General features: G+C 43.6%; 1 protein-coding gene across 2 annotated transcripts in view; it reads right to left on the reverse strand.

The window, feature by feature from the left end:
* Nucleotides 1-25,592, reverse strand: part of XYLB (xylulokinase) — a 200,881-nt gene that overhangs the window by 61,742 nt on the left and 113,547 nt on the right. For both annotated transcript variants that reach the window (XM_030198171.1, XM_030198180.1), the window contains one exon: nt 24,335-24,431. In XM_030198171.1, the coding sequence (XP_030054031.1) occupies nt 24,335-24,431 (97 nt within the window). The remainder of the gene's footprint in view (nt 1-24,334; nt 24,432-25,592) is intronic.

Raw genomic sequence — 25,592 nt, forward strand, 5'->3', positions numbered from 1 at the left:
GGAGGCTGAGAGGTCATGAGGGTGAAGGTGTGGCTTGTGTGTAGGTGATGGCAGGAGGAGGGTGGGAGCTGTGACTTCTCTCCTGGGGAGTCAACGGAGGGTGGAGGGGGCATGACTTGTATCTGAGAGAGGGAGTCAGGATGCTGAACAGTGTTATGGCTTGGTCCAGGGGAGGGGGGCTGGCTTCTTCCCAGGTGAGATCAGAGGGAAGGTGAAGGGTATGGCTTTTGAGTTTTTTTTGTTTTTTTTTGGGGGGGGGGGGGGAATAAGGTCAGACATTGTAGGGGTATGGTTGTGCCTGGGTGAGATAGGGAGAGAGTGGAGGTATGGCTTGTGTCTAGATGTTGTCAGGAGGAGGGTGGGGTTATGACTATTCCTGTGGAGTCAATGGAGTGTGGGAGGTATATGGCTTGTGTACAGGTGAGGCATTTCATCAGCCTTTGCACCTGCTCCTTGATGTGTAGACCACAGATCTTGCACATAGCTTAGAAGAGGTGCAAATGGCTACGTGGGTATTTTTAATACAAATATGGTTTCTCATCTATGTTTTAGGCATGCCCAATCCACAGCCCCACTGTACTCCCTTCAAATCTCTGCATCCTGTGGGTTCTGCATGTGCAAATAATAAAATTGCTATTTATTGCTATTTGTACATGTATGCAATCTAGAGTGGGTAGGGCAAAAGGAGCGCCCTGTGAGAGGCAGGGCAGCAACAACATGCCATGCCATCATCCTTATAACAGCTGTGTCTAGTTACGTGAATTTGGGGGAAAAAAGCTCTGGAGCATCTGCATACAATGCTATCAAAGGGGGACCTTTTGTGGCAATATCATAGGAGGAGGAGGACATCTTTTATCACAACAGCCCCACAGGACCCTCTTCCTCATCTACACAGAGCAGTGTTTGGCCCTTTAACCATCCTGCCTGTTGTCATATATTAACCTTTTGGTTGAACAGACATTTTCATGATGTAAATAAATGTCAAACTGTGTAGGAAGTTTTATAGCGATGCAGGAAATCTGTTTCCTAGAGCACTGGTTCCCAAACCTGGTCCTGGAGGCACCCCAGCCAGTCAGGTTTTCAGGATATCCACAATGAATATTCATGAAAGGGATGAGATTTGCATGCAGTGGAAGAAGTGCATGCAAATCTCTGTCATGAATATTCATTGTGGATATCCTGAAAACCTGATTGGCTGGTATGGGCGAACTGACAGTGATCTGGGCAGTACTGGTGATCTGGGCTTCCCCGGCCGCTGCCTGCTGCGTGCCACCCCCCACCACCACACTACTGACACTCTCTCCCACACACTGTAGGCCCCCCCTACTGTCACAGCTGCCACCCCCTCCCGCATACTACAGTCTCCTGAGCCTCAGTGGCCCTTCCCGGTCCTACCTTGAAGGACCCTGGTGGTCTAGTGGCTTCCTCAGGGGCAGGAAAGAACCTCACTCTTCCCGGCGCAGCTGCTATTCTGCCCAGTGCTGCCGTGTTTTCAAAATGGATGCTGAGATTTCCCGCAGTAGTCTTGTGGGTCTCGACAATCTCATGAGACTGCTGCAGGGAGTTTTGGCAGCCATTTTTAAAACACAGTGGCACCAGGCAGAATAGTGGTAGTGGGCAGGAAAGAGTGGGGTTCTTTCCTGCCCCCAAAGAAGCCACTAGACCACCAGGGCCCTTCAAGGTTTGACCAGATAGGGCCCACTGAGGTTTGGGGGGCTGTAGTGTGCAGTGGTGGCGGGCAACCAGGCAGAGCCTCTGGGCCCCCTACAGCCTCTTTGCCCTCGGGCATTACCCGGTTGCCCAAATGATCAGTCCGGCCCAGGACCAGGTTTGGTAGTCACTGTCCTAGAGTATCTCCTCTTCCACATCTATATCAGTTGCTGAATTAGACTCAGTTCTTGCTGATAGCTCAGTCTTTTACATAGCATACGCCCTAAAAAGTTCAAAGTTGGTCCAAGGCAGTTCTATGTTATATGTTAAAATTTTAGCCTTAGAAAACATGCCCTGAACAGCACTTGGAACGGAGCATATCATATCATTTTACAAAAGCCTCATTTGCATCTGGCATTTATTTATTTACATGTTTGCATTCACTCATTTCAACATATACATGCTAACATCTTGCTTAGGGCCTTAGTGCATGTTTTTCCAAGTGCACACTAATCTTTACTGCAAAAGCCTCTAGAAGCTTCTGTACCACAGATCAACCTTGCCCTTTTGCAAAGGGAAGAAAACAGCCTACAAATGACACATCTCCATTTTTTCTTTTCTTTCTCTTTCTTATCCATATAATTTGAGTTATTAACCTTTATCTGGGCAGAGGTTTGTTTACGTTTAAATGCAATTCAATGCATTAACCTTTATTCTTTAAAGGTTTGTTTTAAAATTTTATTAGAGTATTATCTCCTAATAGCACATCATAGTGTAACGTGTACCAGATCTGCTCACTGCAATTCAGCTTTCACTCAGCAGAATTTCCATAGACTGCCAGACATTAAACAGGTGACTTGGATTCTCAAAGAAACCCTTTCTAACTTTATTTCTTATATATGAATTAAAAAAAAGATTTTTCAAAACTATTCAAAGTGAGTATGGAAAACTTAAGTGAACGTCTCTATAACCCTCTATGAAGGAACTCTATACATAAATGCAATCAAAATATGCAAAATTGAAAGTAAATGTACCAAAAAGTACTTCAAAAAAAGCAAAGCACCAGACATATAGGAGACCACCAGACAGAGGCGATAACTTAACTTGAAACTTATATTTCCTCGTTCCTGAGGAGCAGTCGACATTGGAGTGAGGAAATATAAGTTTCAAGTTATCAACCCTCTCTGGTGGTCTCCTATATGTCTGGTGCTTTGCTTTTTTTGAAGTACTTTTTGGTACATTTACTTTCAATTTTGCATATTTTGATTGCATTTATGTATAGAGTTCCTTCATAGCGGGTTATAGAGATGTTCACTTAAGTTTTCCACACTCACTTTGAATAGTTTTGAAAAATCTTTTTTTTAATTCATATATAAGAAATAAAGTTGGAAGTGCTTCAGAATAAGGAGTACAGATGATGTATAAAAACAGGCTCGGCTGTGGGAACAGCCTATACTGAATTCTCCTTTTGTTTCCCTTGCTTAATTTCTCTGGTGCGATAACTTATTTTATTGGAGTGTGGAATCCATTTTTGAGTGTCCTATATGCCCAAAGGGATTGACTATTGTTTATTTTCGCTTGAAGGACAAGGCATTTCTCAATAGATGAAGAGAATGCATTTGGAAATGCCCACCTCTTTGAGGATACACCCAATAAAAGTTGGTGGGGTGGATGCCATTGACACGCACTGGTCAGCAGTGTTGTGGCCTCACATAGGAAGATATTTGGTGGCTCTCCTTCGGTACGTTTGTATCCAGAGTGGCCCTAACTCAAAAAAGCACAATCCTCCCACAGAAGTTGTTTGACAGATCTGGACTTCAAAAGCTCGGACCTGTCAACCAACAAAAGATGTTTGATAGGGCCAGGATTTTCTCCTGGACCTGTCAAACCTAAGCCACAAACACAAGGCCTGGAGGTCAGGTGGACTTTCAGACTCCCCCACCCCCCCCCCCCCAAACAGTAAAGAACCCTGGTGGTCCAGTGGGACTGCTAATTCCCCCCCCCCCCATTGAAAAACAATGGCCTGGTGATCCACTGGGACCACAAGCCCTCCCTCTGTTCCTCTGTCCATCCGTACCTCCCAGCACCCATCCAGCCTACCTTGTCCATTGTTGGAGGAGGGAGAGACTAGCACTCCCTCCCTCCTCTTTGAGGACCTCCTCAAAATGGCGGTGCCCTGCCCGGTGCATTCTGGGATACACCGGGCAGGGCTTAACTTCCATATAAGGGTTAAAGTATTTACACATATAAATTGAAAAGAGAGCTTCTAAAATAAATGGAATAACAGAACAGAAGGCGCCCGAAGAGGAGGGAGGGAGTGCTAGTCCCTCCCTCCTCTAACTATGGACAAGGTAGGCCGTGTGAAGGGGGGGGGGTGCTGGGAGGCATGAAGGGAGGGAGGGCTAGCAATCCCACTAGGCCTCTTTTTTCAATGGGGAGGGGGAAAATAGTGATCTCACTGGCCCACCAGGGTTCTCTGGGCAATATGCTGAAATCTTCTGCCCAGTGTGTGGCAGTGGCCAAACATGCAACAGGATGCTTGTAATTATTAGAAAATGGATGGTAAATAAGACCAAGATTGTTATAATGCCTTTGTATTGCTCCATGTGCAACCTCACCTTGAATACTGCATTCAGTTCTGGTCGTCATATCTCTAAAAAGATATAGCAGAATTAGAAAAGGATCAAAGAAGGGCAACCAAAATGATAAAGGGGATGGAACGCCTCTCATATGAGGAAAGGCTGAAGAGGTTAGGGCTCTTCAGCTTGGAAAATAGATGGCTGAGGGGGATATGATTGAGGTCTATAAAATCCTGAATGGTGTAGAATGGGTAAAAGTGAAAAGTAAAATGCTCGCCGCAGCCAGCTGAATATTGACCTCAAGATCTACAGATTGCCAAACTCAGATCTCAGCAACAATGTAAATCCCCTCCCCCCCCCCCCCAGGAATTTTTGAGACGATGAGCTCTGCAGGCATAATTGGGACCAAATATTTGGCACTGGGACAAATCTGGACACTGGTGATGAATATCTGGGTAGGGCTGATACTCGGCACTGCACTCGGATACTATCCGGATAATTTTTATGTCACCCAACTTGCTTAGATATTGATCTGGCAGTAGCATTGCATATTGGCGGTGTCCCGATAACTCCTGGCTCTGCCCTCACTCCACCCCAGCACTGTTTCCTCTAAGCTGAGCTGGAGTCCTCCACCTATAGTCCACCCTCACATTTTCAATAGTGAAGGACAACTCCAGGGAACCTGCCTGTGACTAGTGATTGAAAACACAATATTGAAGCACAACTACCCACCAAAAGCAATGCAGTTTGGAGAACTCCTAATCAGCTTAGAGGAAACAGTGCACCTCAGCATTAACTGGAGAACCTTGACAGTCAGTTTGTTCCTATTTAGAAGCACTCTCCAGTTAAGTTGTTGCTGATAATCAGCGTTGGATCTTTAAATCGATACAGACCAGAGATTGTGTAAATGAATTGTAGCTCTCCTCTCCTTGCCAGTTATTGTAACATTTCTACCCATTTTTTTTGTTGTTGCTTTAGGGTTTTATGTTCTGATAATCTTACAGACCAGTGGGGTAGCCACAGGTGGGCTTGGGTGGGCCAGGGCCCACCCATTTATGGCTCAGGCCCAGTGGCGTACCTAGGGTAGTTGACACCCGGGGCCGGTCATTTTTTAACACCCCCCTCCAAAATCCAGTACTAGGCATACCGAGAATACAAAACACTCAGGACCTATAGAGCAATTCTACCATACCATAAGCAGTCATTTCTATGAATCACACAAGGAAAAGGAAAGCATCTTAAACACTAGTGAGCACTAGAACATCAATTCATCTATTGTAAAACAGAATAGTACAGATCGTCGATCCTGCACAGTCAATGCCAACTGAAAGCATGTCTTTTTCACAAACACAGATACACCCTAATCCACTATAGAATAAGTAATCATAAACTTTCTATTTAGACAAAAATTAAACTGAACCCCCAAGATGCCAGACTCTGCATACAATGCAACGCCACAGAAACAGAAAATGTCCCCTAGTACTGTGCAAAATATAAAGACAGCAGATGTAAATTTGAAAAAAAACCTAATAAATACCAATCACCACTTTACAAATTAACAAATAAAAATAAAACAAATATAGAAAATAAAATACCATTTTATTGGACTAATACATTTAGTTGTCAGAGGCCAAAACCTTCTTCCTCAGGTCAATACAGTACAGTGTGTTACAGTGTCCTAACCTGACCTGAGGAAGGGGGTTTTGTTCTCCGAAAGTTAGTCAAAATTTATTAAAATTAGTCCAATAAAAAGATTACCTTATTTACATGTTCTATTATAAACATTTATTAACACAGCTACAATACTACTTTATCCTAAAGCAAAAAAAAATAAAAATATATATTTTATTTACAGTTTGTTGTCTCTGGTTTCTGCTTTCCTCATCTTCTTTTCACTGTCTTCCTTCCATCCAGCATCCGTCTTCGTTCTTTCTCTGCCATCCAGTGTCTGCCCTCTCTGCTGTCCTCGCCATCCAATGTCTGCCCTCTCTCCCTGCCCTTTCCATTCACTGTCTGCCCTCTCTCTCTCCCCCTTCCATTCACTGTCTGCCCTCCCTCTCCCCCCCCCATCCATCCAGGGTCTGCCCTCCCTCACCCCCTTCCATCCATCCAGGGTCTGCCCTTCCCTCTCCCCCCATCCATCCAGGGTCTGCCCTCCCTCTCCCCACCATCCATCCATCCATCCATCCGTCTGTCCCCTCTCTCTCTCTGCCCCTTTTCTCAGCCCCCAGTTCCAGCCCTCTTATCCCACCTGCCCCTAGTTCTAGCCCCAGCCCACATCTCCCACTTGCCCCCCCTTTTCAGCCCCACTATCCCACCAGTCCGCAGTTTCAGCCCCAGCCATTTTCTCTCACCAGTCCTGAGCTTCAGCCCCAGCCACTTCTCCCTGTCCCCTTTTCAGCCTCCAGTCCCCCCAGTTTCTGCCCCTGCCCCCTTTCAGCCCCCAGTTCCAGTACTAGCCCCCTTATCCCACCTACCCTCCTTTTCAGCCCCAGACCCATTTTCCCACCAGCCCCAGGCATGGCTCCCATTTTCTCGCATGGCCCCTTCCCCACCCCCCTTCTCCCCACCCGTCCCCTTCTCTCCTCTTCTCCCATCTGAGATCCCCCTCCCCACCCCAGTCCCCTTCTCCTCTCTTCTCCCATCTGAGACTCCCCTCCCCACGTCCCCTTCTCCCATCTGAGACCCCCCACCCCCTTCTCCCCACCCCTTCTCCCTTCTTCTCCCATCTGAGACCCCCCACCCCCCTTTTCCCATCTGAGATCCCCCTCCCCACCCCAGTCCCCTTCTCCCCTCTTCTCCCATCTGAGACCCCCCTCCCCACCCCAGTCCCCTTCTCCAATCTGAGGCCCCCCTCCCCAGTCCCCTTCTCCCATTTGAAAACCCCCTCCCCAGTCCTCCTCTCCCATCTAAGCCCCCCCAACTCGACCCACCTGCCACCTTCGTGGAGAGATGACAGCCCTCGTCTCCTGCCTCCATCCTGCTGTGCCTTAAAGAAAAATCTGAAAAGCGGCATGGCAGGCATGCTTCGTGTCTGCCCTGCCTGCTTGTAAAAGAAAGCGGCAAATCTCTCCTTGTCGACGTTGCGACGTTGTGTCGGGTTTTCACTCACTGGGTCCCGCCCTCTAGTGAGGGAAAACCCAACGCGACGTCGTGACATCGACGAGGAGGTTTGCCGGCGCTTTCTTTTACAAGCAGGCAGGGCAGACACGAAGCATGCCTGCCATGTCGCTTTTCAGATTTTTCTTTAAGGCACAGCAGGATGGAGGCAGGAGACACGGGCTGCCTGCAGTGCCGACAGAGCACCCCCCACCACCCACTGACACCCGGGGCGGACCGCCCCCACCGCCCCCCCCCTTGGTACGCCACTGCTCAGGCCCACCCAACAGTAGCACATGTTTAGTGGTAACTGGTGGGAATCCCAAGCTCCGCCAGCTGAAGATTTTCCCCTGATGGTAACGAAAACGCTACTCTCCACAACACTGGCACCGGCACCTGCACATGCTCAGTTTTCAGTGCATTCCTGCTGTCAAGGTGAAAATAAGTGTTTTCCCACCAGCTGAGATTTTTTTTTTTGGGTGGAGGGGGGAGAACACTTGGTGTCCACCCAATTCTTGCCTAGGCCCACCCAAAATCTGTTGTCTGGCTACGCCCCTGTTACAGACTATCCTGCGCGGATGTGGGTTTTCAGCTGGGCATGGATTAAATTGATGTCTTTGCCTCAAGCTATTTAAATATTTCAAAGCAAATCAATCCTACAGTATATGTTGCTCCCTGTCATGCCTGCTTCTCAGCCCCAGAGCAATCACGGCTGCATGTACGGTTTGCACAATTTCTGGCTTTACTAGGTGAAAGGAAGCCCTTTTTCATTTGGCATGCATAAGTAATAAAATCAATTCAGTGAGTTATATGGTGCATTTAGACAGCTCAGAATTCCCTACAGGAAACAACCCTTTGTGAACAGGAAATAATCTACAAATTTTGACGCTTTCTGAGCATGATTCCCATTGTTTGACTCTTCTGGGTTGGTTTGTATTTAACCAAACAACAAAAGGCACTGAAGATGTCCACATAAGCCACATGAACAGACCAAAAAATAAATAAAAATTGTGGAACAAGCCAGCCACAATATCCAGGGTGACCAGAGTTTACTCAGTCAGAAAATGCTGACAGAATGACCCAAAAGAGAATCCACGAACGTGGAGAACTCAAGAAGTCCCATGGAGTGGAGGAGTGGCCTAGTGATTAGGGTGGTGGACTTTGGTCCTGGGGAACTGAGGAACTGAGTTTGATTCCCACTTCAGGCACAGGCAGCTCCTTGTAACTCTGGGCAAGTCACTCAACCCTCCATTGCCCCATGTAAGCCGCATTGAGCCTGCCATGAGTGGGAAAGCACGGGGTACAAATGTAACAAAAATTAAAAAAGCAGAGGGAAGTGCTGTTTATAACTTGGTTAAATATGGGTCAAGGTGTACTCATGCTTAATCAATACCTTTGTGTCGCATTTATGTTTCATTAATCAAATCTGTTATGATATATCAATGTTTCATCAGGTCCTTCATGGAAAACCTATAAATATATATTGCATTTATACCAGAAACAGATGGAGTATAATATACACATGTATATTTTATATATTATATTTCTCTCATTTATTTTATATATTTGTTTTCTTTCATATGTTCATGTTTTCTGTTTTCATTGTGTTTTTATGTTTTAAATTTCATTTCTCTATATATTGTTTTCAATCCATAGACTCCTGATGTAGGCCTTTTGGCCAAAACACAACGTTGTGTCGAGTCATTTTATTGTTTAATAAACTTTGCTTCGTTTTTACTACTGCTGTGGTCCGGTCTTTGGGAATCCTGGTTTACATTCCCACTTCCTTCTGCTTTTGACAGAATGACCCAACACAGGGGTTTCTTTGCAATCAGCAAATTAAGTATTATCACGCTTAAAATTTCAAAACAGATTACTCTAGAGACGTACAGCGGTGCAGTGCTCCGCGTTCACCAAATGCTGCTGTGTGTCTCTAGAATAATCTGTTATGACATTTTGAGTGTGATAATACTTAATTTGCTGATTTTAAAGAAACCCCTGACAAAGACTGGGTTTGTCAAAACACGGCCCGTGTTGGGCATTCTGTTAGTTTCTGATTGTAGAATAAACTTTGTTCACCCTGGACATTGTGGCTGGCTGCTTCCACATTTTATTTGGCTGGTTTGTATTTAGTCATTGTTGGAATAAGTAAACCAATCCAAGAGTGACAAAACAAGATTTTTGGCAATGGTGATAATTTCACTGGACCAATATGAGGGGTTTGAGTGACAGGATCACCTGGGGAGACAGGCACTGGAATAGCAGATTGTACTGGGGAAAAGGAAAGAAAGGCACCAGTACGTGTGGAGGAGGAGAAGAAAGAGCCCTACATAGGTTGATTTGCCACAAGCCCTGCACTCCCTCAGGTTTGCTGTTCTGTCCCCATTTGCATGCAGGCAGGATGCCTGTTATATATATGTTGGACATTGTTTATATCAGATTGCATTGCCTGTAACAGTTTACAGTGCTTGTGCCCTTAAGAAAGGTAGGAAGAGCCTTTGGACTACAAATCTTAGCCTTCCTGCAGTGCTCTATGATATGCTCTTCCTGAGCACATGTCCTTGTTCCCTATGCCTAATGGGCCTTGTCTCTGTGTATGCTGGGTTGTAGCTGACCCGCTTCTCTCTCCAGTGGAGTGGAGGGAATCTATCTGTACGCGTGTTTTCTCTAAGAACTTTAAGCTGACTTGCTGTCCCTTGTTGCATGCTCTCCCTTCATGCTACTGTAATATCACCAAGTCTTACCAAGTATTTACAGCATCTACTCTCTCGGCTTGGTGCTGAGATCTCCCAGCCAGCTCCTCTAGAGGGAGCTGGTCGAGAACAGACTCCCAGCTCTGCCAAGCAAAGACTCTTGTACAGCACATCTAACTGTAAGTCATTTTCTTTTGCTTGAATTTGCATTAAAGAAGATTTGGTTCAAGAGTTCTGAGTCTTCACAGTGATGTTCTATACTCTGGTTTAAGCTGCAGTCTATCATGGCCTATGAAAGGGCTGAACACTCACCTTTAGCTGACATGTACGAGTTTTGTCATTTTTTAAAAATATCATCAGTGGTGCATTAAAGCTACTGTAGTAAACAAGTGGGGAAAGCAAGCAAAGCATGACTCATGGACTTATTTCCAAACACTCTCTATATAAATGTGTGCATCGGAGCGGGGTTTAGTAAGGGTGTGGGTACATGTTTGCATGTGTGTGTGTTTGTGCTTTCTGTGTGTCTATGATCAGGAGCGATGAGAGGTGAAGGTGAAATTTCTATTCTATTTGTCTGCTCCATTGCACTTTTTGGCTGTGCATCTAATACAGCTATTTCATCTTCCCTTATGTGTATTACCTTCATTGAGGACACAGACCCCCCCCCCCCCCCCCAGTCCAGTTGCCATACCCAGCTACCCCTCAGATAAGAACACTATGCAATGTTACACTACATTTTTGAAACAGCAAAATGTCTTTTTTTTCCGAAAATGGCCACTTGCTAGATGTTTTTGTGCTCTGTGCGTTTATCTTTTTGGTCCATTTTCAAGAAAAAAAAGACCAAGTGAAAAATGCACACAATCAAGCCATTGGGATGTAGGAGGAGCCAACATTCTAAGTAGACTGGCCACCCAGACATCCTAGCAGAACAGTGGGGCATCCTAGGGAGCACTGCAGTGGACTTCACATAAAAGGTCCCAGGTGCACATTTCACTGTTGCTCCCTTATATTCTATAGTAAGCCCTACAAAACCCACCAAAGACCTACTGTAGCCAACTATACACCACTACAATAGCCCTTATGGCTGTAGGTGTCACCTACATGTGGGTACAGTAGGTTTTTGTTGGGTTTTGGAGGACTTACACTTTTCACCACAAGTGTAACAGTTGGTTTATTGGCCTGGATCCCCTAATCCGCGGTGCAGTGCACCGACCACTAGGTTACTCCAAGGACCTGCTCACTGCTCTAATAAGACAGGCTATAACACCTGAGGCTATCATAGCGGCTGGTATGTACTGTTTCTTTTGCATCTTTGGGGAGTGGAAGGGAGGGTCAGTGACCACTAGAGGAGTAACGGATGGTCATTCCTTTATTCCTTCAATGGTCCCCTGGTCATTTAGGGCACTTTTTTGTTGCTTAGTCATTATTAAAACAGGTCTAGCTCAAAACATCTTTGTTTTAGTCCTGTACATTTTCATTTTGTTCCATTATGGCTGAAAAATGTCCAGGTCTTAGGAACACCCAAATCCTGCCTTTAACATGCCCCAACACTCCCCCTTGAGATTAAACGCACTACAAACAGCACAGAAAAAACGTCTGGAAGATGGGTTTTGAAAATACCGATTTGCACATTTTGGCGAGAAAAACATCCAAATGCTGCTTTATGCCACTTCTTAGACATTTTCCTCTTTCAAAAGTGAGCCCCAATGTGTCTTTTCAGCATTTTTTCCCACAACCAAGGGCTCGTATTGTTTTTAAATTGTGTGCCCTGATTTTTCAGGTTTTACATGGTTTATTTAGCTTAGTTAACTGACCTTGTAACTGTGGCACACAAAAACAGAGCCCTGTCTGCACGATTACTATTGATGTTCCAGTACCCCAGCCCTAAGGGAACTGTTTATAAGACTGTATTTAAAGGATATTTTCCTTATCAGTCAGTTAAATGATAGAACTCCCTTTCTTTGGAGATAAGAAAGTACTTAAAATATATCTTTATAAGAAGTTCTTTGAATAATGTGTATTTTATTGATTGAATTAACAACTTGAATTTTGATTGCATCTCTCTGGTAATGCCCAGCTTTGTTTCTTATTGGTAGCTGCATGGAGCTCTCATGGGACTGTGTGGGATACAAGAGACTCATTGTATTGTATTGTATTCATCCCATTCCACTAATTTTCTATGCTTCAGAAGCTGGAAATTCCTCTTCCACAGATATGCATTTGGCCAATTTTTTTGGAGGGGGGGGGGGTCTAATGTTTCTGGAACCCTCTAATCCAATTTGGCCCTTTTTCAAACTCATTGTGTCTTTTTACTGGTTTTTCTCTCATGCCAAAATTTTATTACATTACATTTTGGTCAGTTATTTTGGCTAATATCAGATACTGACTGCTGTAATTGCTACTTTTTCCCAGTAAGTCTGGGTTTTTGTTTGCTTTTACTTTTTGTCATAACTCCCACTGTTAGATTATTTAGCAAAAGATGGAAGAAAGAAGACCTCAGACTTAAGTGGTGGTTTGCATTCTCACTCTGTATTGCCTTAAGTACAATCTCCGGTCAAAATATTCCATGGGGACAATACTCAGCCGGCGGGAAGCAGCCCGCATAACTACTGCGGATATGCAATGCCAGGCTATTTCCAGGGACCGGCACTGAACATCCAGTTTCACTTTTGGCCACTGGAACTTAACCGGTTAAGCTGCTAATTATACGGTCCTATTTAACCGCTTAACCCAGAGTTGAATATTGGAGCTAACAGGCTATTTCACGCAATATAGCTGGTTAGCCCACCCACTATGCACTAACTTTGAATATTCAGCAGAGATAACCGGCTATCTCCTGCTGAATATTAGCGATTAGACAGCTAAACGCTATTTAACTGGCCAGGAGACGTTTAAAACCATTTAAATAACGCTAAATATTGGGGGACATATCTTTACAAATTTTATCATTTTTATACTTTTTGTAGTTTTTGTAAAAGGGAGCAAATCTAACAAAACAAAACACCCTGGAAATGCACATGGTGCACATGGAAATAATATTATCCCCTGAAGCAGCTATGGATTCAGCGAAGCAAGGACTCTTGTTGGGATGTTATGACTGTGTGGATTACAAGCTTTTGGGCCATTGTGGAATTAACATTCGATAAATTGTGGACTTTGGATGATGGGGAATTGCATGAAAAGTGAAAGATTACACAGCAGTAAATATCAGTGCAACTCCTGGAGGTTTTAGGGGGGTTTTTGTTAGATTTGCTCCGTTTTACAAAAACGACAAAAAGTATAAAAATTATAAAACTTGTAAAGAGATGGAGTTTTTTGACCAGTGATTGTACTTAAGGCAGAACAGAGTGAGAATGCTAACTGCCAGTAAGTCAGGTTTTTTTTTTCCCTCCATCTTTTGTTAAATAATCTAATAGTTGGATATAATAGTGGGAGTGATCAAAAAATAAAAAAACCAGACTCATGAGAAAAAGTAGCAATTACAGAAGTTATTATTTGATATTAACTTAGATTAGCTGCTGTACCCATTTTCGTTGTGTGATACGGAGTTATTTAGGCCCCAGTGGACAGATATTCTCGACCCCTTTTGTATAATTCTTTCCAACTTCCCTTGTGTTGGTACAAATAAAAAGAAAGAAAAAATAGTTTTGCTAGAACAAAACTGTCAAAATCTGTCTGTTTTCTGAGGATAAAGATGTATGGCTTGCTAGATTGTGCCAAAGCCACAAACAAAAAGGTTTGATACACAACTCCAGACTTCGCTCCTTCTGTCTTGCTGCGCCCTATGCGTGGAATAGACTTCCTGAGCCCCTACGTCTTGCCCCATCCTTGACCATCTTTAAATCTAGATTGAAAGCCCACCTCTTTAACATTGCTTTTGATTCGTAACCACTTGTATCCACTCGCCTCCACCTACCCTCCTCTCCTCTTTCCTCTACACATTAATTGATTTGTTTGCTTTATTTTTTGTCTACTAGATTGTAAGCTCTTTGAGCAGGGACTGTCTTTCTTCTATGTTTGTGCAGTGCTGCGTACGCTTTGTAGCGCTATAGAAATGCTAAATAGTAGTAGTAGTAGTAGTACACAGACTCTTCTCTTAGGTCTATTGTGTGGGGAAGGTACAACTATTTGGAACCCCCACTGAGAAAGTAATATTGGTTCCAACTTTTTCAAACATTGCCATTTTTTTCTATTACTTCTTGGCTGCTTCAAAGTTGGTGGTTGGGGTAGGGGATGCGACAGGGCGACGAAAATGATAAAAGGGATGGAACGACTTCCCTACGAGGAAAGGCTGAGAAGGTTAGGGCTGTTCAGCTTGGAGAAAAGGTGGCTGAGGGGTGATAGGATAGAAGTCTACAAGATAATGAGCGGAGTATAGCGGACAGATGTGAAGCATTTGTTTACACTTTCAAACAACAATAGAACCAGGGGACACAAGATGAAGCTAGAATATGGTAGATTTAAAACAAACAGGAGAAAGTTTTTCTTTATTCAGCGTGTAGTTGGACTCTGGAGCTCGTTGCCGGAAACTGTAGTGACAGCAGCTGGCCTTACAGAGTTTAAAGGGGGTTTGGACAGATTCCTGAGGGAAAAGTCCATTGAACATTATTAAAAATTAATTAATTTTTTAATGGGTTTTGCCGGGCTCTTGAAGCCTGGATTAGCTGCTGTCGGAGACAGGATGCTGGGCTTGATGGACCCTTGGTCTTTTCCCAGTATGGCGGTGCTTAAGTGCTTATGTACACATAATTTTTTCTTCTTTTTCATTTATTTTTAAACTCAACACACCTAATTAAGGGTTCTTGTTACTACAAGGCATTAGAATCTAAGCTTAGCATGTTCTCTCGCAGGACTTTACTGCACACTAAATCCAGTTTCTAATGCAGCAGTATTTAAGGCATTCTTATTCATTTTTTTATTTTGCAGGTCCAGTACTAATTTCTCCATTAGTGCACTGGATTTGCATAAAAGTTAATGCTGGAGCATTTACTGCTTCCCATTTAGGGGTGCTTAGAGCTCCCGTGTTAACTCTGTGTTAGCCAGTTAGGGTGCTCTAATGGGAACTCGTTAGCTGGTGAACGCTTCCATGCCCATTCTCTGCCCATGACATGCCCCCTCTAAACAAAATTTTTAAAAATAGTTAACGTGCACATAGCGCACTTGCTAACAGGCAAAAATACCACAAAACACTTTTAATGTGCTTTGCAGTAACTTGATTTCCACACACTGGCCCCCGGATTCTATATATGGTGACTAAAGTTGAACGTGCAAATCAGCATGCATAGCTGATCTACATGTGCAACTTAACTCTTCAAGCTAATCAGTGCTGATAATTGGCCACTAACAAGCAATTATCAACACTAATTGGCACTAATTAGAATTTACATACGCAACTTTCTAAGCGTATTCTGTAAAGTGGTTCATGTAAATTCCAATGCGCAGATCACTAAAGGGGTGTGGCCATGGGAGGGGCATGGGCGGGTAGTGGGCGTTCCTGAAAAGTTAGACCGGGAAAGTAAGAGAGACACCACCAGACAGGGTAGAGAGAAGGGGAAGACATGCTGGCCCACGGGGACCTCTTGGAGCTATGGGGCCCAGGGCAGCTGCCCTGTTTGCCCCCCCTACCCCTAACGCCGGCCCTGGGTGCGTGCATCACCCTCGGTAGTCACGAACAGCAGGAATACTTCCTACCAGGTTTTACAAAGTAATAGATTCCAGCACTGGAGAGACAATTTTCATGCACACTTCCACTGGGTTCAGCTTAGATAAAGCAGTGTGTTTGTTTGTTTGTTTGTGTGTGTGTCTATTTATTGCTAAACAGTTCTAGGGAGGAAAAAAACCTAAGCCATGTAAAATATAATTTATTTGTTCCTATCACACTTACCACCACCTTTCCTATCCCTTAAGCAAGTACAGGATAACAGGGGGTTTCCTTGTTGTTGTTGTTATTGTGTGTTGTTTTTTTAAATATGGCTAAGTGAAGAACAGTGCACATGTATAAGCATCAGAACTTTGAATAAGCCATAAATTATGGCTTGATGGCATTTCTCAGAAGACTCATTTAGCGGCTTTTATGTGGTCCTGAACACAGATCTTGGTTAAAGTCAAACAGCTCCATGGCACAGCACAGGAGGAAATAGGATCCATGAGATGGACTCTACTGCCCCCTTTTGCTTAGCAAACAAAATCTATGCATGGTTAGAAAGACACAATGTAACTATAAGAAATATATGTATATTTTAGAGCTAAATCTACCTCAGTCCTGTGCAAACCTTTCAACATTTCATACCTGTAAATCCATTATAAGTAACCTCCAGATTCTATATAGGTCTCTCAAAGTTAGGTGCTCAATTCCGGGCACGGATCACAGATCTGTGCACAAAGTCATTGGCTAAATTGGCACTAACAATCAATGATTGATGTTAATGAGCACTTAATTGGCAGGAATTAGCAGTTACACACTACAGCATGTGTGCCAACACTTCATAGCTTGGCCATAGGAGGGTCATAGCCATTCCTAGAAATTAGGCTCAGTGTTATAGAATGTCTGTTTCCATGCCTGCCACTGATTGGGCATGGTAATTTACAGCAGCTTTTGGCAGGCGTAAATGCTCACACCCAAAGTTAGGTGCAAAACACATGCTACACTAGTATTCTATAAAGGCCGGTGCCCTTTACAGAATACTAGCTTAGCGCACATCATCCCGGTGTGGATGATCTGCGCTAAGCTAGCTTTGGGTGTCGTGAGGCAGTGAGGGACTTAGTACAGATGTCCCTAGATATAATCTCTGTGGTGAGTTGCAGTTCAGCCATACGACAGCTGGGGGCGTTGGACCTGCTGTGTCTCTGGCTGAACTGCAGAACTACTATGTATTATGGGGAAGTAAGGCTGGCTAGTCCAAAGCGAGTGGCTTTAGAATACAGAAAGTGTGCAAGAGAGGAGAGGGCCTGGGAAGAGAAATCCCAGGAGGAGCTGGGTCCCAATACAGAGACCTTGCATAGAGACCTAGGAGTGTCCAGATCCCGACCAAGAGAGGTGCTTGGATGAGACCAGAGTGTGACTGATTGACTGGATTTGAGTCATTCTGAGTTGGCTGTGGTAAGCCTGAGAATAAGTGATGGCGTATGGCTGGAGCAAACAGTATAATGAAGAGTCCAGTAGTGATTTTTTGATAGTACAAAAAAAGTTTTCTTTTAAAAACAAGGAAAAGAGTTCAAAACACCCAAACGCTTACTTTAATTTCAGCGTCTTTAGCTGGGGTCATGGTATTCATCATTGGACAGAAAAACCTCATGACTTTTTCTTTATTTTGTCAATGTTGTCAATGAAGAAGGGTAAATATTTGGGTTTCCCAGGGATCTGTGCTGGGACTGTTGCATTATAACATATTTATACATGATCTGGAAACAGGAATAACGAATGAGGTGATCAAATCTGATGATGATGCAAAGTTATTCAAAGTAATTAAAATCACAAGAGAACTGGAAGACTGGGCATCCAACATTTAAATGCATTTGATGCATGTGGGAAAGAGGAATCAAAACTATAAGCTACATGATGCAAGGCTCCACATTAGGAGTACTGCCTAAGAGAAGAATCTAGGTGTTATTGTTGACAATATGTTGAAACCCTCTAATCAGTGTGCAGTGGTGACTAAGAAAGCAAATTGAATATTAGGAATTATTAGGAATGGAGATCAAAACTGAGAAAATTGTAATGCCTTTGTATCGCTCCATGGTGCAACCACACCTCAAATATTGTGTGCAATTCTGGTTACTGCATCTCAGAAAAGATATGAGCACTGGTCTTGCAATCCAGAGGTGGCCGGTTCAAATCCCACTGCTGCTCCTTGTGATCTTGGGCAAGTCACTTAACCCTCCATTGCCTCAGGTACAAACTTAGATTGTGAGCCCTCCTGGGATAGAGAAATATCCAGAGTACCTGAATGTAACTCACCTTGAGCTACTACTGAAAAAGATGTGGGCAAAATCGAAATAAATAAATAAAGTGCCATGAAAATGATAAAGGGGATGGGACGACTTCCCTATGGAGAAAGGCTAAAGAAGTTAGAGCTCTTCAGCTTGGAGAAGAGACAGCTGAGGGAGATATGATAGAAGTCTATAAAATACTAGAATGGAATGGGATAAGCAGTATGGAATATATTTTACTTTTTTGAGATCTTGCTAGGATATTTGTGACCTGGATTGGCCACTGGGAGGAGGAGGATACTAGGCTAGATGGACCATTGGTCTGACCCAATATGACTATTATGTACTTTGTACTTAATTTGCCACAACTGCACAACAGCAAATTAATTCTTTGACACATGCTACGGCTCTGATGCAAGGCAGTCTGGGGGTGTTTCCAAGGTGGCACCAGTTCCTGAAGTCACTCCATGAAAGTTTCTTTTATGTAGTTTTTTCAGTCTAGTTTTTGGGACATTTACAAGCACATGTATACACACAGGAAGCACACACAAAGTGAAGTTCCTCTTCTTTCACATGTGTGAGAACAAAATGGGAAGTAGTCCACTCAGGTTCACAACTAGAGCAAAGGAATCAAATTAGAATGGATTGTCCAAACGTCATATTGCTTAGCTCTTCGGTTATGAACTATAAAACAGCAATTGTCGTGTGTGTTTATCACTTATTCCAGCCCGAATGTGCTGCTTTTGGGGAAAACGGTTAGATTGCTTTTCAGAGTGGGCCTTCTCCAATGACTCATGGGATTCGCACCACAGGAACATTTTTCAAAGACGCGTCTTAAAGCAGAAACTAAGCAAGACCATTCTTAGTGATGACACAATGGACATTAGGGTGCCCTTTAAACATTTATGACTGCAATGAAGAGAATAAAATGTACTACTTCACCACCATTATTACCGATCACATGCATAAGACATCCCTACTTGCCCTGAGCAGAGGAGCCAAATTTTTAATAGAAAGTGTTACTGGTATTAATTAATTTATTTATTTATTGCATTTGTATCCCACATTTTCCCACCTATTTGCGGGTTCAGTGTGGCTTACAATACATTGTGAATGGTGGAAATACAGTTTGTTACAACTCGGTTATGGATTACATTGTGAGGGGTTATGCGAAAATAAAGTTAAAGTGTCGTTAAGGGAATAGAACAGCGGAGAAGAACAATGGAAAGAAACAATGGGAACTGATAGGGCAACTAAGCAATAGTAGGAGAACAATTCGGTATAACATTTTTCTATGAGTAGAGGAATAAATGTGGTAAAAATTATGGGGGATGGGAATTCAGAAGAGAATGTATTGTTGCATTACTAACAGTGTGTGCGGACTTAATGTGTTTTGATTCTTTCAGTAAATTTTATCAAAGAGATGGGTTTTCAATGATTTGCGGAAGTTGGTTAGTTCGTAGATCGTTTTCAGATTGCGTGGTAGTGTATTCCAGAATTACTGGTATTAAAGATATAGGGAGCTGATTTTCAAAGAAACTGTGCATTTAAATAGCTCAAACAGTAAGTGTCCCCAAGGCCAAACATGGGGCAAGGAGAGGAAGTCAGTCAGCTGGCACTGATTTTCAGCACTGTGTAGCTAACTTAGCCAGTGAAACCAAGGTACAGCCAATGCAGACTCCCAGCTAGCCCAATGTTGATTACAGCAGATGCCTGAGAACCAGGGAAGCCAAATCCTGCTTCTCGCACTGACTCTGCATGTGACCTTGGGTAAGCCAGGTCACCCTCCATTATCTCAGGTAGACTCCAGTGCAGGGAACTGTAACTCACCTTGAGCACAAGGAATTAAATCTAAGGGCCCTGTTTACTAAGGCGCGTTAGTGCTTTTAGCACGCCTACACTTAGCGTGCGCACTAACCATGTAGACACCTATAGAGATATTGTAGGTACGTACATGGTTAACACACATTAAAAACATTAACGCGCCTATAACGCTGCTTAGTAAACAGGGCCCTAAATTCCAAATCCATCTCTAATCCTAGACTACACCCTATTTTCAGTTGCAATATAACCAGCTAGACTGCAGCTAAAAATCAACTTAAGATTACTTCCTAAAGGCTCTGACCCAGAGGGCCTTAGCCAAAACAGGATTTTCTCCTCATTCTGTTCCTAGAAAAACAGGCTTCAGTGGATAAGGCCCACAGAAGCACTTCCAGGTCTTTTCAACCTTCTTATTTCGATTAGAAGCTAGGTGAAAAAAAAATCAGAATACTGAACCTGTCAATCTGAGCCACCAGCAAGCTGTTTCTACCCAGTAACAACTCTATGTTGGCTCTTCTAGTACTCATGATGTATAAGAGGTATAAATCAGTATTTATGTGCTACACAAGCCAGTTATAGGAACCTACTTTATAAAGGCACATGGCATCTTTATAGACATCTTCCTTGGCCAACCTGTTATAGGGCACCACGAGCCTTTTTTCTTTTGAAAGGGGAAGAGGGAGCAGTTTTAAGATTTGCAAAAATAAAAAATTGAATATAAACATTTCACATGGATAGGAAAAAAAAACAGGCCTAGAAGCCTTTTGTATTTATGCACCTATTTTTAAAATAATTAAAATAAATGTGACCATCTCTGGGAAAAGGTGACTAAAGTCTCCAGAAGCAAAAAAAAAAAAAAGATTTTAATGAAGTCTGTTAGAGCAATTCACAATACAACAGTCCAAACTCCATTTTTTATGTGAAAACTTTTTTAAAAAGTTACAGAAGTTCAAACATGTACCTTTTGCAGATTGTTTACGGACCCATGACATGAAAAATCAGCCATTCTAAACATTTTGGATCTGTACTTTAGTCACCTTTTCCCAGAAACGGTCATAACTACATGGGTTTAACTAAACACATACTGGCCGATATTCAGCGTTATTTAACAAGCCAGAAACAGCTTCTGGCCGGTTAAATAGCACGTAAGTACGTATTGCCACACTGGGACAGACCAAAGGTCCATCAAGCCCAGCATTCTGTTTCCAACAGTGGCCAATCCAGGTCACAAATAATTGGCAAGATCCCAAAAAAGTTCAATACATTTTATGCTGCTTATCCCAGAAATAAGCAGAGGATTTTCACCAAGTCATTTTAATAATGGTTTATAGACTTTTCCTTTAGGAAGCCGTGCAAACCTTTTTTTAAACCCCGCTAAGCTAACCACCTTTACCACATTCTCTGGCAACGAATTCCATCGCCGGCTAAATTTACTACTTTTTAGGTTAATCACGTGCCCCCAGTCTTAGTATTTCTGGAAAGAGTAAACAGACGATTCACGTTTACCTGTTCCACTCCACTCATTATTTTATAGACCTCTATCATATCTCCCCTCAGCTGTATTTTCTCAGCACTTAGGGGTCCTTTTACTAAGCCATGGTAAAAAGTGGCCTGCAGTAGTGTAGGCGCGTGTATTCGGCGCACACTGGGCCAGTTTTTACTGTATCTACAAAAGAAGGTGCTTTTTTAATGGGATAGGAAAAGGGCCTGTGCCCTTAATGCCACCCACTGATCTAGCGGTAAAGGCTCACCGGTTGGCACGAGCCAAGTGCCAATTACAGCCAGAACCGGCACGCGTAGGAGGAAATAAATAAATAATTCATCCATGCGTTATGAGCATGTGCCAAATCTGAAATTACTGCCAGGAGAGTGCGCTGGCCTGATGGTACGTGCTGCACGCACGTAGAGCCTACCATGGCTTAGTAAAAGGGCCCCTCAATTGGCTAAACACTAATATTCAGTGAATTATCTCCACTGGCTGGTTATCTCTGCTGAATATTGGCGCTTAGTGCATAGTGGCTATATCACACGATATAACTAGCTAGCTGCGAATATTCAGTGCATCGCCGGCTACGTTTGGCAGTCAAATAAATAGCAGTCCTATCTTTGGCCTACATAGCAGTCCTATCTTTGGCTGGTGAATATTGACTTGGCCAGTTAAATATAAACCGGCCAAAGAAAAAACAGATATTCAATGCCGGTCACCGGAAACGGCCCAGCATTGAACATCTGGTCTCAGTGCCGATCGCAGGACTTAGCTAGCCTGCCTGAAATCTGGGCTTAAAACGCTGTAACACAGGATTTTCCCACATGCTAAGCCCAGAGTGGAGGAGTAGCCTAATGGTTAGTACAGTGGGCTCTGATCCTGGCAACCTGGGTTTAATTCTCACTGCAGTTCCATGTGACCTTGGTCAAGTCACTTAACCCTCCATTGCCCCAAGATAAAAAAAAACTTAAGACTGTGAGCCCTGTAGGGACAGAGAAAGTACCTGCATATAATGTGTACAGCACTGTATATGTCTAGTATAGAGAGTTGAAAGGGGACAGAAATCTAACCTATAAAAGGTGCTTTTTAGCATACGAGTAGTGCATGCACATTTGGAACTTACCACAGGACCCCTTGGCATATCCCAATGTAAGCCATTTTAAGCTGTGGTAAGCACATGCTAGCAGCGCCTACTGCAGCTTAGTAAAAAGAACTCTTATTTTATTAAAAGCCCTCTACGTTTGCTTAACCAATTCAGTGTCTTTTGATGCACTTTGGACATCAACATAAAGGCTGCCCAAAGGGATCTACTAACTCACAGGGTTTATCAAAGCAAGAGGCTCTGTTCCTGCAGCTGGTATTGCCTAAAGAGCTGCACAAATGGTCATTCTGAAAATACGATATTCACTGACACTAAACTCAAAGAGGACAACAATTAAATATTTTTTACACTGGTAAACTTCCGGTAGCTTTATAAAAATGTGGTTTAATTGCTGCATCTGTGCCCCAACAATAGGGAGAGTTATTTGAGATCTAGAGCCCGAAGCACAAAGCTTACCGTGTTGGGTACATTTACTTTAGACAGCTCCAGCGCATCTAGCTTTAATGAACTAATTTTACGGCTGCTCTGGAGTTGTTGGACAGGAGGGAAACACAAACAGGCAGCTGCTAAGACTACCTGCTTGTGTTCCCTTCCTCTCCCCTCCTGACCCTCCCCCTCCCCGGCGCCCTCCAAATCTTTTAAAGATTCCCTGGTGGTCCCCGGTGGACCCTGCACCTTCTCACACCCCCTCTAAGCTCCAAGACCCCTAAGCATAAAAGCCTGGCACTCCAGTGAACCCTGCACCCCCTCACCCCACAAGCAAAGATCTATCTGGTGGTCAAGTGGCCCACCCCTCCCCCTCCCCATGCCTTAAAAAGTTAGAGGAAGGAGGGAAGGAGCAACACCTCCTCCCTCTTGCCTCTGGGCCCACCCAAAACAAAATGGTGGCACCCAGTCCCTGCCAGTGCATTCTGGGATGCACTGGGCAGGGCTAAGCACCATGCATCTACCTGTCTATCCCAGACTATCTTGTTAGGATGGGAATTTTTCAAAAAAATCCATAAGATCAGCAGTTACCTCTGAAAACCATGGAACAAACTTACGATAGTAACCCACGAACCCTAGAACCCTAGAAATGCCCTTAACTGTTTCTTGGTCTGAGGGACTGGATTTCTCTGAATGGCTTCCACTTTTTGAGATTAGGGGGCTCACCCAACAATTTCCCACTTTGCTCCCCAAGTACTGGACTTCCTGTTGGCCCAGAGAGCACTTCTTTGGGTTGGCCATTAATCCTGCCTCCCTCAAGGACTCAAATACAACAGTAAAGTGTCTAAGGTGACTCTCCCAGGAGTGTGAAAATATCATCACCCCATCTAAATAAGTATTGGCCTACTCTTGGTGTTGTCTCAACATCCAGTTCATGACTCCTTGTAAAGTTGCAAGGGAGGACTGCAAACTGATACAGACCCCTAGTTGCTCTACCAGGTCTTCTACTCTAGACACTGGGTAAGCATCAAAGCAGGAGATCGCACTGACATGTCTAACGTCAATACAGAAACATATAGAGCCATCGGATTTTGGTACTAGCACTATAGGGCTAAACCATTCGCTTATAGACTCCTCAATAACCCCTAAGCGTAACATCTCCACCACATCCTTTTGGTAATGGCTGAAGAATGCAGCTCTCTCAATAACTTATCAAACTACTCTTTGGCTGACCAATAAGTGTTACAATCTAAGCAGTATTTTGCCCTCCCTTCTGTTAATCCAAGCATTTCCAAACCTGTCCTAGGAGGTCCCTGTGGGTACAAATTGAACACATACACATGTGTCCTGAAAAGTTAAGTGGCTTAGGGGTCACCAGGACAAATTTGGGAAGTTCTTTGCTAGTCACTGTGCTTGCTACTTAAGCTGCACTCCTTACCCAGGCCAGCTCGATGAGGGGCATGATCATCATCTGACATATTATTTAGACAAAACGATGGCAGTGTGTCACAAGGATCAATAATGAAATGATGCACATAATCAGACTTACTGATTTTGTATCCTAGTTTCTCAGCATGAATCCTCTTAGCCATGAATTGGCCTTCAATCAAAGCTCTTATCTCCACCTCCTTTGCAAACTCCGGAACCTACAAGAGGAACATGGCAAACTAGAACATGACCACCATAGCTCATTCATCTGTCAAACACAGCTATTCTGAAACCCACATGCCTTTAGCACTAACAGAAAGCCATATAGTCAGGATATGGAAGGCAACTGCTTAGACTTTCTAGTGCACCAACATAGTTTACATTCATCAGCATTTACTGTAGACTGTAATATCCATCTGAATAAAATTTAATTGTAGCCTCATTATCAGAACACAATGCTTTGAAATATGAAGTTTCCATTTCAGACTGCCATCAGCAGCTACACACTACAGGATCAATTTTAAAGGATTTAGGGGCACAGATATCAACATGGGCTTTTGTTAAGACATGTTATTTTACCACTAATTTGAGCTATTTTAACACGTTCCATTTTATGCAGTGAGACCTAGTTACTAAGCTGGGGTCAGCAGTAAAATAACTCTTCTTAACAGTAGCCCATGTTAATAACTTCCTCCGTTCCTCAGTAAACTTCGAAAATTAGCCAAGTAAACACGTGACTGTGAAAATTCTCCCATGTTGAAAGGCTAAAGTTGTTCTCTCAAATCCACAGGGTGCACAATGTGGCTAGTTAGTAAAAGGGTAACTTTGAAGGCACATCCAGGGCAGCTCTTCGATTAGTCGGTTATTAGCATGGATTTTCAGTGCTAACCAGCCAAATTTAGCCAGACAACTATAGTCTGGCCTAAATCTAGCTGTACAAATTTTGTCTGGCTAGATTTAGGTAGATTCTTAGTTGCATAGGTTTGGATGAAACTTCACTTAAAGATAACTGAGTGAATTACCTGGTTATTCTTGCTGCTCTGTAGCTTATTGAGTATTGACCCCTATAGAGATCCTGACTATATCATTTAACATTGCGCACATCATCTTTTTTTCTAGACATTCCTTAATCTTCCTCTTGACATCATCAATCAACTAGAGGCCGGCCGAAATCAGTGGTTTTGGTTTCCACCAAAGCCAAATCTGCGGCCAAAATTTGCTGAAACCGTTGTGCCTGCCCCCTCCCCTGGCAGAAGATGGGTCCCTCTGGGCTGCCCCCCCCCCCCCCCAGCAGAGACCTGCCCCCCCCCCCCCCCCCAGGCTTCCAGACCACCTGAAGGCCTCTCCCGGGCCTACCTTAAGAAGCCCTGATGGTTTAG

Source organism: Microcaecilia unicolor, chromosome 1, assembly GCF_901765095.1.
Source record: "Microcaecilia unicolor chromosome 1, aMicUni1.1, whole genome shotgun sequence".
NCBI classification, from domain to species: Eukaryota; Metazoa; Chordata; class Amphibia; order Gymnophiona; family Siphonopidae; genus Microcaecilia; species Microcaecilia unicolor.